Genomic DNA, 17,191 nt, shown 5'->3' with positions numbered 1-17,191 from the left:
CTGTTTTAACTGTTTGGTATGAGACAAAAGATGCCTTTACCTTATGTTATGATTTTAGCTGCATTCTTCCTGAACATTTATGTTATCATGTTTTATTACTTCAACGAGGCATTATCTGATATGAAACTTATAGCACCTTCATGGTGCAGTGGTTAGCACATATAGCTGTTTTTCCTCATTTTCTGGCTGGTTGCTCAATGGATACCTGGGGAAACCTGGGAAAGGTAAACTGTGATAACCCAGCCACAGGCTCAAGAGCACTGAGGCTATGTGCAGGATTAGTGTATGTTTTCTACTTTCCCTTTGCCTATTCTTATTCCATTATTGGACTGAAGTATAAAATGCACCTTAGAACTCTTCAGTGACATTGTTTTCCCTTGCTGTATGGGAGTTTGCCTTTCAGTATTCATATAGCATACATTCCTTAACTGTTATTACTATAGACTAGTACCTCTGATATTCTTCCTCTGTCAGTTATCATGTAGAACTTTTCATGTCTGCTTTTTCTTCTTACTGTTTTGGTAAGTTCTACTGCTTATCTTGTCTGATTGAACTTAAATGTTTTAGCATTTCTGCATCAAGAGCTTACTTTTTTAAAACAGTTTTCAGCACTAATTTTATTTTTCACTTCCTACCGTGCAGCTTTTTTTTAGAATTTTAGTGGCTTTCATTAATATCTTCACTTTTAAGGCTTTCTTCGTTGTTAAGGGCTCCATATCTTTTTGATGCTGACAGCAAATTCAGTTTTTTCTAAATGCAGTTTCATAAAGTTCTAAAGTTGCATTCTTTTGACGAGTTATTTTTCTCCCTTCTTAGATTGGTCATGATTTTGCATATGGCCATTCTGTGGTTGCTATATACCAATTAACATTTATCCTATTTAGGACTTTCATTTAGAGTCTTTGTCAAAGAATATTCATACATCATTTTCAGAATATGATTTTCAGCAAAGTTTGCAATGGTTTTATTATTTCATATCTTGAATCTGCTTCTGTATTTCCCACTGCAATTTCTGGAGCAACTTTTTCCCTCTCTTAAGCCCTAAAACTGCCCATGATTGTGTTAGTATGAACAGTCCATCTTATTTTTTTTACTGAACATCATCAAGCTTGCTGGAGCCCTACTGTCTGCTCGTTTGATCCATTCATTTTTATACATTCGCATATACTTTTGTTTCAATGATGTAACGACCTAGAAAGTTCATAAAATAAAAGTAAATACGATTGAAGAAAAGTTTCCCATGGGGATTAATATGCAGATTATTGTGATGGTCGAAGAGGAGGTTTTCAGAGTCGAGAAAGAGGTTAAGGTTGTCGAGAGGGAAGTGGTGGTGGTGGTGGTCGAGGAAGAGGTATAGAGCTTGAGAAGGAGGTTGGGGCAGGTGTTGAGGAGGAGGTTGTTTGGACAAGTTTTTATAAGAGGTCAATGCAGACTTGAGGGTTAACTGTATGATTTAAAATACGACAGTGTAAATGGTGCTTCATCTTCTCTCATAAATTTAATATGTGGGTACCCAATAGGCCCGAAGTCATGAACAAAGCAATCAATATCTAAAGACAACGGGCAAACGCTATTGATTCATAAGGATGGAAAGTTTGTTATCGCAAGGAAAATAAGGTGTTGAATAGCATAAGAAAGGATCCGGGCGTCGGTTAGATCCTATATTGACGTGGGATGATGGCGATGCTTTTTTGTTTACTCTTTTGCACTTCCCTACTTGCCAGATGTGCGAGAAGGTGCCATCTTTTCCCTCTTTTTGTCATGCACTTTGGTCTAATATCGCACACAGTGTTCACAATCACTTACTAATACTGTGACACAAACACTACCTCTCATGCTTTGTCATACTTTTCTCATACTCATACTCATACTTTCATCATACTCATACATCTCAAACTCATATATACTGTTCTCATACTTTTTTTGTCATACTTTTCTCATACTCATACCTTTTCATACTTTCTCATACTCATACTTTTTCATACTCACATACTCATAATTTTTCATACTACTTCTCATACTTTGTCATTCACTTATTTTGCTCTAATATATATCGTACTGGGTTCACAATCACTTACCAATACTGATACTATAATACTAACACTAGCTCATACTACTACTGCTAATGATTAATATCCCGAGAATTACATCGATAATAGCCTATATGTAGCTACTTTAGTCATATAGCTACGGTGGACTCGCGAGCACCACAGAATTCGTGGTGCTACCTACACATGTATTAATAGTTGTATAATCACATTCTGTCCTGCCTGGGGGTTGGGATGGCATGTTCCTCCCTTCTCCCTTGTTGTTTACCTGCAACAATAAACTATCAATCAATCAATCAATCAATAATACATGCGCATCTTTTTAGTACTCAGCTATTTTTCGTCGCATCACTCTTTAAAGTCTAAATCCTATATCTGCATGCTGTTCTGAGAGAAAGAGAAATATATGAATGAATACGTTAATGGTGTTTGTAGACTGCATGAATTTGTAGACAGGGATAAGCGATAGCCTGCAGTACGGGGCAACGATATAGAAAGTGCGACAACCCAACACATATAATAGTCACTGAAAGCGCCCAAACCAAACCATACTCTCCACAATGATGCGTTATTTCTACTCAAAACCAGATACTAATAAATATATTTCCTGTATGGCTTCCTAACGTTCCCTCCTCCTTTTTATATCACGCCAAACTAACGTACACTACATATAGAGCTACAATGAATTTTCGTCGTATTTTGTTTGCTTGGGGGGCTTACAAACATGGTGTATTGGACTGTTAAACTGGCCCTAATACTAATTCTCATACCACTATAACTAATAACAATAATCGTGAGCACCATACCAATAAGAATTTTTGAATTTGGCAATTGTGGCGCCCTTTCTGCGCGGCGCCTCGGGTCCTCGCGTCTATACTTCTCTACCGCCATTTCGCGCTTGCCCTGGACGCCCTCAGCCCCAGTGCCTGCTGAAGGAATGCCCGCAGACACGTAGTCAAGGCAATAGTATGACCTTCCTGTGTGAAATTATGGTGCCTAGGAAGGTGAAGACTCAGCATGTATATTAGACAGGTGAGTGCAAGCCCTGGGTTCCCTGCTGCAGTGGTGATCAATGTGTGTGTGTGTGTGGTGGTGGTGGCGGGGAGGGCTTGGCGGCGCGGCTCCCCAAATGTTCGCGGATTTCCAGTGGAGAGAAAACTGAGGCCTTCCTGTGTCAAGTTATGAGGCCTAAGAAGGAGGAGACTCGTTATGTATATCAGACAGGTGTGTGCATGCCTTGTGACGGCAGCCACAGCGGTGGTGGGTGTTGGCGGGCTCGGGGGGCCGCAGACCAAGCCAGTGGCGTCGCGGCCCAGTGCCTCCCGCCTTTTGCTCCGCCTTTTGTCCCTTCAGACTCCGTGGCTGTCGAACTTTTAATGAGTCCACTTTCGAGTGGTTTTGTGTCATGAACAATTATTTCGCTACTATTTAGCAGACCTGAGCGGTCTATTTCTATGGTTTTACAATTTCTAATCGCCCTCAATCATGTTATTACAGCTGAGGTCATCCTCAAGCCTGACAATTCTTATCTGTCTCATAATGTAGAGCTTGTCTCTCTGGATCTTTTTAGTTGTGTGTGTGTATATATATATATATTTATATATATATATATATATATATATATATATATATATATATATATATATATATATATATATATATATATATATATTTATATTATATGTGGTAAATCTTAAGAATAGCGCCTCCTAGTGGGTGCGCATTTAGGGCACTGTGTGGTGGTGATTACAACATTTCTAGCACGTACGGCAGGGTTTTGACAAGCGGACAGGCATGTTTATGTCACAAGGGGTGTATTTTTCCATGTGGGCTCTTCCCTTTCTTCACCCTGGAGCTCGCAGTCTCATCGCCCATCGACTTAGGAGAAATCGTGAGGTCAGCGTGGAAAAATACACCCCTTGTGACATTAACACGCCTGTCCGCTTGTAAAAACCCCGTTGTACATGCTAGAAATGTTGTAATTACCACCACACCGTGCTCTAAATGCACACCCGCTAGGAGCTGCTATTCTTAAGATTTATCATTTATGTAATATATATATATATATATATATATATATATATATATATATATATATATATATATATATACTTAAATAATGTTCAAGGGTAATTATTGAGAATCTCTACGGATATTACGCCTCCATATTATACTTAAGGGACGAAATACATGTCCCTTAACCATAATATGAAGGCGGAAAAACTTAAAAGTAAAGAAAAAGTGGTAAAGGTAGTGAAAAAGTATATTATATATACGCGCGCTGTGTTTTGTTGGCAGCCATTGGGAAGTGAGCAGTGTTGCCAACGATCCGGTTAGCGATGGTACGCTTAGTTAGCCATTGGCCCACGCATGTGAGACCAGGTCCACCACGCGTGGTTATTTTTTTTTTAGAACACGCACCTTTGTCTAAAACTATACCCGGCCCAAACCTTCACAAAAGCCTTTGGGTAAAGATGCGTGTCCTAAAAAAAAAATAATAATAACCACGCTTGGTGGACCTGGTCTCAAACGCGTGGGCTAATGGCTAACTAAACGTACCATCACTAACCTAGTGTACCATTGCTAACCGGATCGTTGGCAACACTGCTCACTTCCCAATGGCCGCCATCAAAACACATCGCGCGTATGTATAATATGTCTTTTCACTACCTTTACCACATTTTGTTTACTTTTAAGTTTTTCCACCTTCATATTATAGTTAAGGGATATGTATTTCATCCCTTAAGTATAATATGGAGGCGTGTTATCGTATTTTGGAGGCTCGTAGTGATTCTCAATAATTACCTGTTCAAGGTGGCAAGATGGCTCTTTCGGGTTAAGATTCGTTTTAGTACCGTGCCAGTATCTCATTACCTACCTTATGAAACATCAGTATCTCTTTATATATCTTTTCTACAAACCTTCAACAGTCATGGAAACGCTTTCAAAATCCAATTCAAGGACTTTTTATTAACTCCTGAAAATTGGGAATAATGTTTACGGAGGTGCGTCGCCTCCTCTGGTGCTGCCCACTACTGGTCACACCTTGGTTTATGAGCTTAATTTGTTCTGGAATATTGCTTGCTAACCAAAAAACTCTTAAACCAAAACAAAAGCACATTTAAGTGCTGAAAACCGAAAGATCGCACACTAGAGCACAAATGTAAGCGGACATGAGCGCACGGGTTCTACCTCTTCGAGTGTACAACGCGAATTGAGATGCCATTCCCATTGTTTTCTGCCGTGAGCGCTCTCGTTTTGTGGCGAACAAAGGGAATCCACACTCGCTTCTTTGACTTGTACAAACAGTGTGCTCATACACCAAGGCGTTTTTAGTGAATTTTTCTTTTCTCTTAGTCAAAACAGTTGTAAACTAAGGTACTTCTAAAGTAAGGTATTACTATACTTTAGTTATCTTTAGTTATTGCTGTTAAACTTATCTATTCATTTTCATATTTGGTGCTTTCAGATCATCATCCAAGGATTCAAAAGTTACCGCGAGCAGACTGTTATAGATCCTTTTGATCCTCGGCACAATGTAGTTGGTATGTATCTTTACACACACACACACACACACACACACACACACACACATACGCACACACCAGGAATGACTTCATAAAGGAGATAGTTCAAGCCCAAGAATATACATGAATGTAAAGCAAACCTTTATAACTTGAGATTTGGAGACAGGACTGTGGGTGTAGCTCATTTCATATATTGTGTAAATAGTTACACACACACAGACACACACACACACACTCACACACACACACACACACACTCACTCACTAAAACTCACCTTTGTCTAGCTTTGAGAATGTCATGGTTTAATATGCTTTTTGATTAATGTTCTGTTGTCCATTTTGCTGGTTATGAATACAATTTTATTTCCTTACAGTTGGTCGAAATGGCTCGGGAAAAAGTAACTTCTTCTATGGTAAGAAACATACTGTGTTTCTGTTCATTGTCTTAGAAATTAAGTGAATGTTGTATTGATTAGTCATGAAAACTATTGATGCAATGAAGTTGATGTAACTAGAATGTCAGGTGTAGTTAGTTAAGCTTAATTTTTCCTTGGTGCTCTTTTCAGCTATTCAGTTTGTTCTCAGCGATGAGTTCAACCACCTCAGAGCAGAGCAGCGTCAGGCCCTCCTCCATGAGGGTACGGGCCCACGCGTCATCTCTGCGTTCGTGGAGATAATATTTGATAATGCAGATGGCAGGATACCGGTAAGTGATGGTCACACACATCTCTTGGTTCAGTTTTTTTAGGACTTTGAGAATTATTTATTTCTTTACGAACCCATCTTGCTACTTGTGTTCAATTTTGTGGTATGAATTATTTCATATAAAATTTACATTTTTATGTTTGTCTTCAATATCTACAACTTTTGTTCCAAGAAAATTTTGTCCAATGAATTTGAAAATTTTACTTATTTTCAGTTTTCTGTAATTTTCAGGATAATAACAAATAATTGATAAAATGTTTATAGCATTAGAACTGGTTTGAAATTCTGTAAAACTTGTATGAAATTAGTATTACTAGAAATGCCCCTGACAAATTGCTGTTTCTTTGTGTTCTCAGGAGTCACTCCTTAGAGTTCATGCATCCCTTTAGGGATAAGTACTGTGTGTTTTGCTGATATCAAAGTAATTCTGTTCATTCCATTTAAATGATGTTAATTTAGGCTGAAATCAATGCAGTGTTGTGTGGAGCTCAATTGATGCCCTAGTGTAATATGTATGATATTGAGGATTTATTGCCTTTTCCAATATATAATGTTACTTGGTTTCGGTTTTCAGATTGACAAAAATGAGGTGTGCCTGCGAAGAGTTATTGGTGCCAAAAAAGATCAGTATTTTCTTAATAGAAAAGCTGTAACAAAATTAGATGTTATGAATTTGCTTGAATCAGCTGGGTTTTCAAGATCAAATCCCTACTACATCGTGAAACAGGTTTGTTGCACCTTTCTAGCATAGGGTAAGAGGAATTGAAAGACATTGCTTATATACCTCAGATCAAAATATATAAATTAGGGAAGCCAAGCTCAGAGAAGTAATTTATTTGTTTTCCTCTTGTGCAGGGAAAGATCAACCAGATGGCAACAGCACCCGATTCACAGAGGTTGAAGCTGTTGAGAGAAGTAGCAGGAACTAGAGTTTATGATGAGAGGAGGGAAGAGTCAAAAGTAATTCTTAAAGGTGAGTTGTAATTTTATATGCATCCAATATTAATTTTTATATATATTTTACAATTTATTGTTCAGCTTTCAGGAAAATGTCAAGTCAAGAAGATCATCTTGTAGCTAATCATCACCACCAAATTTCTCACAAAGAAAGGGTGGGAAGTTAAGAGTAGCCTGTAAAAATTGGAAATAAAGGACATTTTGAGAATGAGATGCTCACAAATAAAGGCTACAGCACATGTCTCCCACTGCAATCTATTCTTAAATTTGTATGTAATTTATCTACAGAAACACAGAGTAAAAGGGAGAAGATTGAGGAATTCCTCAGGACGATTGAAGATCGGCTGAAGACTTTGGAAGAAGAGAAGGAAGAACTGAAAGAGTACCAGAAGTATGACAAAATGCGCAGAGGCCTCGAGTATACCATCCATGATCGTGAGCTGAAAGAAACAAGAAAAAAGTTGGACGATGTAAGTTACATTTAGTGTGTATTATCTTTTAAAAGAAGAATAAAATGAGAGAGAGAGAGAGAGAGAGAGAGAGAGAGAGAGAGAAATCATTGAAGGAAAGTTGTGATCCCTAGGGATGAAGTTGAAATAAGGGCTTATGAATAATGAGCCACAATAATGACTTATAGTGTGTCTGAGTTTACATTGTGATATATGAAAGGAAGGTAAAAATATTCAGCTAAGGTGGGGAAGGCACATATTATGTTGGGGGGACAGGGTGTATGTAATTTTTTTTTCCCATTTAACTGTTGTAAGTGATCACCGATAGAAATATCAGGGTATCTTATGGTTAACTTACTTACTTTGCAGATGGAGAGCCAGCGCAAAAACTCTGGTGCTGAGCAGGAGCAGTTTAGGCAGCAACTTCAGAAAGCTCAAGAATCAATCAAAGCACAGTCCAAAGAAATGAAGGACATAAAGTCTAAATTATCTCAAGTAAGTTTCAATCCTTCATTGGTTTATTTGCATGACATAAAGTAAAATAAGCCCAAATTAATGTTTTATATGTGACCAATGCACTACTACTACTACTTCTAAAAATAATATTGTTAATAGCATCTGCAGCTGAAGAGGTTGTTGGGCAAGGGAATGATGTGAAAAGAACCTGAGTGATTAAATCCTCTGCCTCTTAGGTTACCATGATGCTACTGCTTCACTTTAAGTCAGGGCCATGTGGAGTGAAAGGACTTATGAGGCTGGGTATACTCATTGATCATCTGTAGCATAAAGTTTTGGTGTAATTACAGGTCAAAGAAGAGAGAGATACATTCAACATGGAACAACAACAGCTTTTGAAGGAGAAGACCAAACTTGAGTTCACCATAAAGGATTTAGCTGATGAGGTTCAAGGTGACAACAAGTCAAAGGAAAGAGCAGAGAAGGAACTCCAGAAATTACGAGCAACAATTGCACAAAAGGAAGCAGAGCTGGAGGCTATCAGACCAAAGTATGAAGAAAATAAAGCGAGAGAGGAAGAAGCTCAGCATGAGTAAGTAAATTTATCATGTAGTCTACTTTACCCTGTGGTGCACCATAAGAATCTATGTGCTTTATTAACCCTCTCGCGCACAGTAAGTTTCCAATAAGTTTCTGTTCCACTCATCATACATTTCTCAGGCCCGACCGGCCTTTTTTTGCCGCCGCGATACTCTACATTCCCGTACATAATTTACCCTCACAGATAAATCGTACCCCAATAAATTTGGTATCAATGGCATCATAAAGACTTGTACTAGAACATGCGCAAATAAAAATAGAGGAAAATATATATATATATATATATATATATATATATATATATATAGATATAGATATAGATATAGATATAGATATATATATATATAAACAATACAAACTCGCTTGAAGTCTCCGTATAGAGTATTGTAGACAATAAATCCTAAGTACCAACTCTTCCCCACTCGCTAGCTCAAAATTTTGCCAGCCAACTTTTTTAGCCGAATATATGTTTCGAAGCAAAATTTAGTGAGGATTCTTATAGTATCCTCAAAATCCTCACACCCATTAGTTCCCAAGTTACACCAAGAAAACTATTTTTTCCTCTCCTATCAGAGTAGGCTAACAAATAAAAATCGCTCGAAGCTCCTCATCTACGCTCCTTAGAAAGGTTGTCGTATGTTACCATTAAGAAACTTATCCCAACAAATGACGTTCCCAAATTTGACGCACTTTCACCCAAAACTTAATTTTTAATCAATTTTTAAGTTTTATGACGCGGTTCGCGTCATCGTGCGCCAGGACCTTTTACCCTTTGATGACGCAAAACGCCTCATCATGCGCGAGAGGGTTAATATATATATGTATATATATATATATATATATATATATATATATATATATATATATATATATATATATATATATATATATATATATATATATATATATATATATATATATATATATATATATATATATATATATATATATATATATATATATATATATATATATATATATATATATATATATATATATATATATATATATATATATATATATATATATATATATATATATATATATATATATATATATATATATATATATATATATATATATATATATATATATATATATATATATATATATATATATATATATATATATATATATATATATATATATATATATATATATATATATATATATATATATATATATATATATATATATATATATATATATATATATATATATATATATATATATATATATATATATATATATATATATATATATATATATATATATATATATATATATATATATATATATATATATATATATATATATATATATATATATATATATATATATATATATATATATATATATATATATATATATATATATATATATATATATATATATATATATAAATATATATATATCAAACTTTAAGACAACCATTTTGGGAAAAAAAGAGGTTCTTAAAATGCTCAGAAATATGTACGATTGACGATGTACAGTTTCCCGAAATTTATATATTTTTGGTGTCATCTTTCCTGCTTGAATTGACAAGTGTCCTTGAGTAAAGCAATGAAAATGGCGGCCGGGCTGGTGTTGTGAGAAATACATCCCCATACAGACTGATGATGCACAGCTTCTGATATCATAATAAGCATATTATTCTCACCATCACTCGTAGGTTATGACAAACAACTAGGCAAGACACAATTCACACGGTTCTGGTGACGTGCGGCATGCAGCTGTTTGTTGTTTGGGTGTGGTTGTGTGGTTTTCAAAGAATGCAAATGGCGGCCGGGCTGGTGTTGTGAGAAATATCTCCTCGTACATACTGATTATGTACAGCTTCTGAGATCATAATTAACATATTATTCCCACCATCACTTGTAGGTTATGACAGACAACTCGGCAAGACACAATTCACGCGGTTGTGGTGACACGCGGCATGCAGCTGTTTGTTGTATGGGTGTGGTTTGTAAACAATGCAAATGGCGGCTGGGCTGGTATTGCACGAAATAACTCCTCGTACAAGACTCATGATGTACAGTTTCTGATATCATATTTACCCCATTTTTTCACTAATATTAATAATTAATAATGAACAGATATTTTTTCCAATATGATTTATTTATGTAGCTTGTACTGCTCCTTAGTCATATAATTGTAAGCCATCTGTGACATCAAGATCAAGATCATACAAATGGCGCCCGACGAAAAGACGGAATAACAGCAAGGCATGGGCGATCCTCCACCGATTTAATTTTTGTATAGTAGTTATTTGATCGCCCTGTATTATATGGTAACATATTATAAGACAGCTATGGACTATGAAGGATTATAAACAATAATAAAGGTAAGTTTGCAGTTGTTATTGGATAAGACGAAAAACAGACCCATACAACACCTCAAAGAAGAAGAAAAAAATCATTAAAAATTTGTACATTCGGCATATAACGCGCAGGGCTAAACTTTCAGGCATTTTTTATGTGAAAAAGGTGCGCACTATACGCCGGAAAATACGGTGTGTATATATATATATATATATATATATATATATATATATATATATATATATATATATATATATATATATATACACCCAGTAAACCCTCAGTTATCTGGGTGCACCATATCCGACCTCACCCGTATCCGGGAGTTTTAAAAAAATTGACCCCCCCCCCCCCAGTCAAAAGTCGTTCAAATTGCCCGTGCAATGCCTCTAGCTCTGCCCGGGCGGCGTACCGCACCACCAAGGTAAAGAGATTTTCTTTACCTTGTGCACCACACAACAAGCCTGCCATTGTTTATGTTCACCATGGCCCAGTTAATTGCTTTTGTGTGTGTACCCTACCTTCTCCAGGCATTGCTTTGCCTGTGTGTGGTGCTTGCGGTGCATACCATGGCGCCGATGTGTGTGTGTGTGTGTATATATATATATATATATATATATATATATATATATATATATATATATATATAGAGGTCAGGTGTACAAGCGTTAATTACCCCGTTAGGAGCGAATCTTAACACCCGCGTCCTTGGGCCATGGCGGGTGCTGACCCGAGCACCGCAACGCTGCCAAGTCCCCCCCCACCCCCCATTCCTGTTGCGAGCATAGTACAGTAAACCCTCAGTTATCTGGGTGCACCATATCCAGGTTAGTCGTGTAAGAACCATCCCGGTCGCCTTCTCCTTTCTATCACGCGAAGCAGTCACCTGATACTGTCCAACTCATAGCGGCACAGCTTGGGGGTTCCGAAACGAGACAGGACACAGGTAGCGACAACAGCAGACAAGGAGGCAGCCCCGAGACCCTCATCGACTGATGAAGTCCCTAGACCTCCCTGCTGTGTTCATAAGCTCCGTGTCACCGACGTACGCGCCCGTCAAAGACGTAACGCGGTCAGTAACCATTCATGGCCTTAAGGGAACGCCCGCTAGTAGCAACAGGCGAAACTCCCCAATGCGGTTGATGCCAGCGCGGCAGCGCTGACAGCTGATGCATGGAATGTATATCCGACCTTCGTGTAGGAGTGACGGCAGCACATGAGAGTGCCGCTGCCACAATGTGCGTTCGACTTGTTGATGAATCTGGTATTCTTGCGATTCACATACCGACATGCAGCTTGCTGCGGTCTTCATCAACCCACGAGCCGAATGATCCACCGTTAAGAGTTGTATTTTTGTTTTACGTCAGATGCTGCCAACTCTCATCAGGCTTCCACCGTCTCTGCCTCGGGAGGCGATGTGGGAAAACGTAGTGTCTAGGGTTTGACTGTGTGTTATTCTACCCGGAGAAGGGTTGGTTTAAGAGTAGTTGCTGGCTGGCGCGTCGGAAACTCTGCCCACTGCGGCAACCCAGCGGCGGATGCTCTGCCCGCCTTGGGTTTACAGACCGGGGCAGTCTCAGTCCCGGCCACCCTCCTTGTTTGGTTTTGGGTTTTGCCAGCGTCGGGCAAACACATTAATGATCCGTCCACTGGTTCACCTACGGAAACCTTGTTACAACTTTTACTTCCTCTAAAATCTAAATGATCAAGTTTGTACATCTTTCCATCAGCTCAACGGTAGGCAAAAGCTGGGTTTTCGGGCCCATAGACTTAACCTACACCATATTTGGGTTTTCCCCATATCCGGGTGCCCCCGTGGCTCTATTAACCCAGATACCAGAGGGTTTACTGCATCCACCGTTTCTGTTTTCTTCTTAGCAGCACCATCCCTTTTAACCATTTTTCTGGGGGACATTGTTAAAGCAAAAAGAACTCGTACTGTAGTGCTGAAAACATGACATGAGTGCACTGATACTATTTCTACGAGTTCACAATGCGGATTGAGACTAGAGCCATCAATCTGGCAGTCAAGAATTAACCCCAAATCTTACGAAATTCTTGCATTTCTTGTTCTGGCATATCAGATTTTAACGAATTCCCCTCAATTCTTGGCAAGAATCCGGGGTCCTGCGCAAGCCGTGGCGGGGCTGGGTATGGCCACTGTCTTGCTGGCCGCACCTCCATAGGCCTATGGCAGTGATCATTTCCTGAGGGTAACCCTGCCATGTGGGGGTGGACATAGAGTTCACGAGGTTACTGTTGTGTTTCTGTTGCACCACAGACTGTTTTAAAGCATCACTGTATGATTGGTAAGATCTTCCTGGTATGAGTACATCATCGTCGTACCTACTGAAATATTCTTAATGAACTTTAGATCCCGTAACTGTGACTAAATTAATGCGTGTTGTCCTTGATGAGTGACAAAATGAGAAAAAGTGTTGGTTCATCTAATCATATGGACAAGACAAGATAGAGCGCTCTGGTAGATTACGGGGAGGGAGGTGAAAAAGTCTCAAGAATGGTCATATTTCGAAGGTCATATATCGCCAGATGACGCCTTAGGGTTGCAAACTTGACACCCTTTCCTTAAAATACGGAATGCCATTTGTTCCGTAATTGCCTATCTGAATGGTTAAGCAGATAAAATTCAGTATTTTAAAACTGTAGTTGGTGCAATTTTTGGTGAACCACAAAACCAGTCCATAAAATTATGTTTGTCAAGGGCCGTCCTGAAATAAGTATAAAATACGCTTTGTAACATCTCTTTCCCCCTTCCTCTTGCCTTCACCAGCAGCGGCTGTCAGTCATGGCAGATCAGAGAAATTTTATGGTTGCCATCCATTCCTTGAAATACGTATTCGTTCTGAGTTACAGAATGGGATGTTGTTCTTTATTTATTTATTTATTTATTTATTTATTTATTTATTTATTTATTTATTTTTTTTTATTTTTTTTTTTGCTTAAGGTGGCAGCCCTAACTGAGGCTCTATTCCCATTGTTTTCTGCTTTGAGAACTCTAGTCTTGCAGCGAACAAAGGGAACCCACACTCATGTCTTTAACTTGTACAAAAAGACCCCCCAGTCCTCGTTGAAAGACCAATTTGGTCGGCTAGGCTGACGTAAGCCGATAGTCAGTCTATTGGCATCCTCCCCTCCCCTTCATAAGCTGTCACCCGGTAAGGGTTTGTGGTCCCTCCTTGAAGGAACGTAGGAGCTTGACCCTGACGGCCTCCATATAGCCTGTTTCCCCACCCAGGAGGTGGCGACACACACACACGCACATAAAAAGGAACAGGAAGCTCGTAAACCAAGGCATTTTTTATGGGATTTTTATTGCTCGTAAATCACAACACTCGTAAACTAAGGCACTTGTAAACCGAGGTTTGACTGTATGTACAGGTTGGGAATCCCTTTTCCGAAATTCCTAGGACCGAAAGTGTTGTGGAATTTAGATTTTTTGGGATTTTGGAATATTTTATCTATCTGTAGGCCCTTTTGACATTTTCAACAATATCTACACCACAGAGCACACAACACATGGTAATCACAATGAGTAACGAGTGAAGGTGTTACTGTGACGTCTTCTGACAGCAAACTAATGCAAAGCAGCACACCAGGGGTGAGATTCTCGAAGGTTATGTTGTCGTAAGCCTACGTGGTCCTTACGATCATGTACAGAAGCTAATTCTCATAAGAGATAGCAGCCCTGCAGGCTCTAGCCGATTGGTGGAAGACTTGGGGAGCTGCAACGTGACGTCCTTAGAGTTGCCAGCAAATCACAGTCACTTCTTGAGGTGAACCAGCTGGTCACGAGCCACGCCTCACACTCCGCTGTGGCGATGAGTCACCCTCTTCCTCTCGTCACTGACTGCCTCGACGAGACATTTGCTACGTACTCATTAAAAACAGATGCACACGTGACAGTAATCAATGTAATGCAAATTAAAAGCCTTTTTGCAGAAATAGAGAGTCAATGGGATATTAGAATATACACAATAAATCACTTAGGGTGACACGTGCAGCTGCCTCCTCTGTAATATGATAGTTTGTTGCTTCACATATCACTGAATGACCAGTGTTTTTCATCTGTCACCATTCTCCCACCCTCTATGTAGTCTTCTTGGAGCACAATCATTTAGCCTCGGGAAGCAGTGAGATCAGTCTGGCCAGCTGTGTGACTCCAGTATATTTTGGGAGGTGATTGCTTTGTGGATCAGAGTCCCCTTGTGGATAACAGGGACTTAACTACTGGAAAGGTGTGGTGTACAGACAGTATGTGAAAATGTTTAGAAATTTGTACTATATTAGTAATTCTCTCTTTTAAGGCTGTCATTGAAGGACCAGAAGCGAAAGGAACTGTATGCTAAGCAAGGCCGAGGTAGTCAGTTCACTTCCAAAGAACAACGTGACCAGTGGATCCAAAAGGAGTTAAGGTATGTAATGTTCATTCATGTTCATCGGAAGATTAGATCATCTAAAGTTTTGTTAGAATTTCTATTAAGTTCATAGTTCCCAGCAATGTATTACAAAATGTGTGCATGGGTATGGGTGTGATTGTGGGTATGGATGTGGGGGAGAAAAGGAGTGAGGGGGATGGGAATGTGAGATGCCCGGTTTCTAATGATTTAATCATTGAGATAATTTAGATCAATGCTAAAGTGCTTAAGTAACAAGCGAAGGGAAAATGTAACTTAAATATTTTAGTGTTTATCAGAGAAGTTTAATTTATAGCTTATGAAGCAACTGGAGTTATTTAAAATTGTGTGTGTGTGAGTGTGTTCTGAAAGTATCTAATTTTAATGATTTTTCTTACTTTTTTCAATCAAGCTTACCTTTTGTTTGATGCATATATAGGTGTTAGATCGTTGTTGGCTGAGATTCAGATTTTCAAATTGGGCATTTCTTATTGTGATACTTTTAAAAACTGGGTCATAATATTGGAAATGAATTTCTATTCTTATAACTAAATTTCATCATATGAAGATGGGCTTTTTAAGCACAGTCCTGCTCTAAGTAATTCAAGTAATTCAAATAACTCATTTGTAAGATTTTGATAAAGATTACTTAATTGTGAAACTGCCTGAGATGATGAAGGTAAAGAAAATAGAAAGTAAGATGAGTCAAAAGATATTTTTTGTAAATCTTGGATAAAGTATTAAAATAAGAACTAACAGGCAAAGAAATTCCTTTGGCAAGGTCAGTGTGAGAACACAAACTGTTTGAAAAATTGGAAAAAATAATTTGATCTAAAGTTTTAAAGAAATTGAATTATGGAATGATTAGTACACTTTTAATAGAATGAGGAACAATACAGCTGGAAGTCTATTACTAGGACTGTTTAGTACCATTGTTTGAGATGGGTTAAAGTATGAAAGCAGCATGTAGAGCAGAATTTAGGAAGGTAGTAAGATAGTATGATACCATAATATTGGGGCAGAGCGAAAGGGAAAATATTGAAAAATGAAGAGTGCTGTTAAGTGTAGCACTTACAAATACATTTTTGTTTTGTTTGATTTTGAAGTACTTGACTTCTTATTAAGACCAGTTTTTAAACTATAAAAAAGGTTCAGCATTTAGGTTGATACTTAAATGTGTATAATTTCAGTGAGTTGCAGTTTTTGTTGTTATTTAATTTATCCTGTGACCTCAAGGGTCCTACACCACAATTCTTCACACTACTGCACCATATCATACTATACCACCACACACACACACACACACACACACAAAAAATATATATATATATATATATATATATATATATATATATATATATATATATAGATATATATATATATATATATATATATATAATATATATATTTATATTTATATTTATATATGTATGTTCATATGAATGTCATCAGTGTTTCAGTAACTTAGTGTTATATGTTTTCATCTCAACTACCATCATCATTGACATCGTCATCTTTGTGTATTGTATTTATTTATTTGTTATATCAAGTTTTCATCAGTATTCCATACTTGTAGCTTCCTTCTACTTTGCACTGTATTGTATTCCTGAGTCTAACTTTTTTTTCAAGTACATAGAACTTAACCTCCAATGCTGTAGCCTTTCCCCCAAACTTGATTGCATGCTGTAATTTTGCTTGCATGTATAGGTATAA

The 17,191-nt window shown here is 37.8% G+C and overlaps 1 protein-coding gene and 1 pseudogene across 5 annotated transcripts in view; one reads left to right on the top strand and one right to left on the bottom strand.

Annotated features, from left to right (window-relative positions):
- Positions 1-2,915: 2,915 nt before the first annotated feature.
- Positions 2,916-17,191, top strand: part of LOC126995623 (structural maintenance of chromosomes protein 3-like) — a 34,364-nt gene continuing 20,088 nt past the window's right edge. For 4 of the 5 annotated variants that reach the window (XM_050855339.1, XM_050855336.1, XM_050855338.1 and 1 more), the window contains exons 1-10: positions 2,916-3,080; positions 5,518-5,593; positions 5,950-5,988; positions 6,142-6,281; positions 6,855-7,007; positions 7,136-7,253; positions 7,526-7,707; positions 8,056-8,181; positions 8,493-8,734; positions 15,389-15,496. In XM_050855339.1, coding sequence (XP_050711296.1) covers positions 3,066-3,080; positions 5,518-5,593; positions 5,950-5,988; positions 6,142-6,281; positions 6,855-7,007; positions 7,136-7,253; positions 7,526-7,707; positions 8,056-8,181; positions 8,493-8,734; positions 15,389-15,496 — 1,199 coding nt within the window. In that variant the 5' untranslated portion in view covers positions 2,916-3,065. Of the gene's footprint in view, positions 3,081-3,157; positions 3,273-5,517; positions 5,594-5,949; positions 5,989-6,141; positions 6,282-6,854; positions 7,008-7,135; positions 7,254-7,525; positions 7,708-8,055; positions 8,182-8,492; positions 8,735-15,388; positions 15,497-17,191 lie in introns of those variants that run through there. The other variant, XM_050855335.1, reaches the window with a different exon arrangement.
- LOC126995764 (5.8S ribosomal RNA) lies at positions 12,251-12,410 on the bottom strand (annotated as a pseudogene).

Source organism: Eriocheir sinensis, chromosome 8 (assembly GCF_024679095.1).
Source record: "Eriocheir sinensis breed Jianghai 21 chromosome 8, ASM2467909v1, whole genome shotgun sequence".
In the NCBI taxonomy this organism is placed as follows: Eukaryota; Metazoa; Arthropoda; class Malacostraca; order Decapoda; family Varunidae; genus Eriocheir; species Eriocheir sinensis.
The sequence above is the reverse complement of the archived record's forward strand: the minus strand, read 5'-3'. Positions and strand labels throughout refer to the sequence as shown.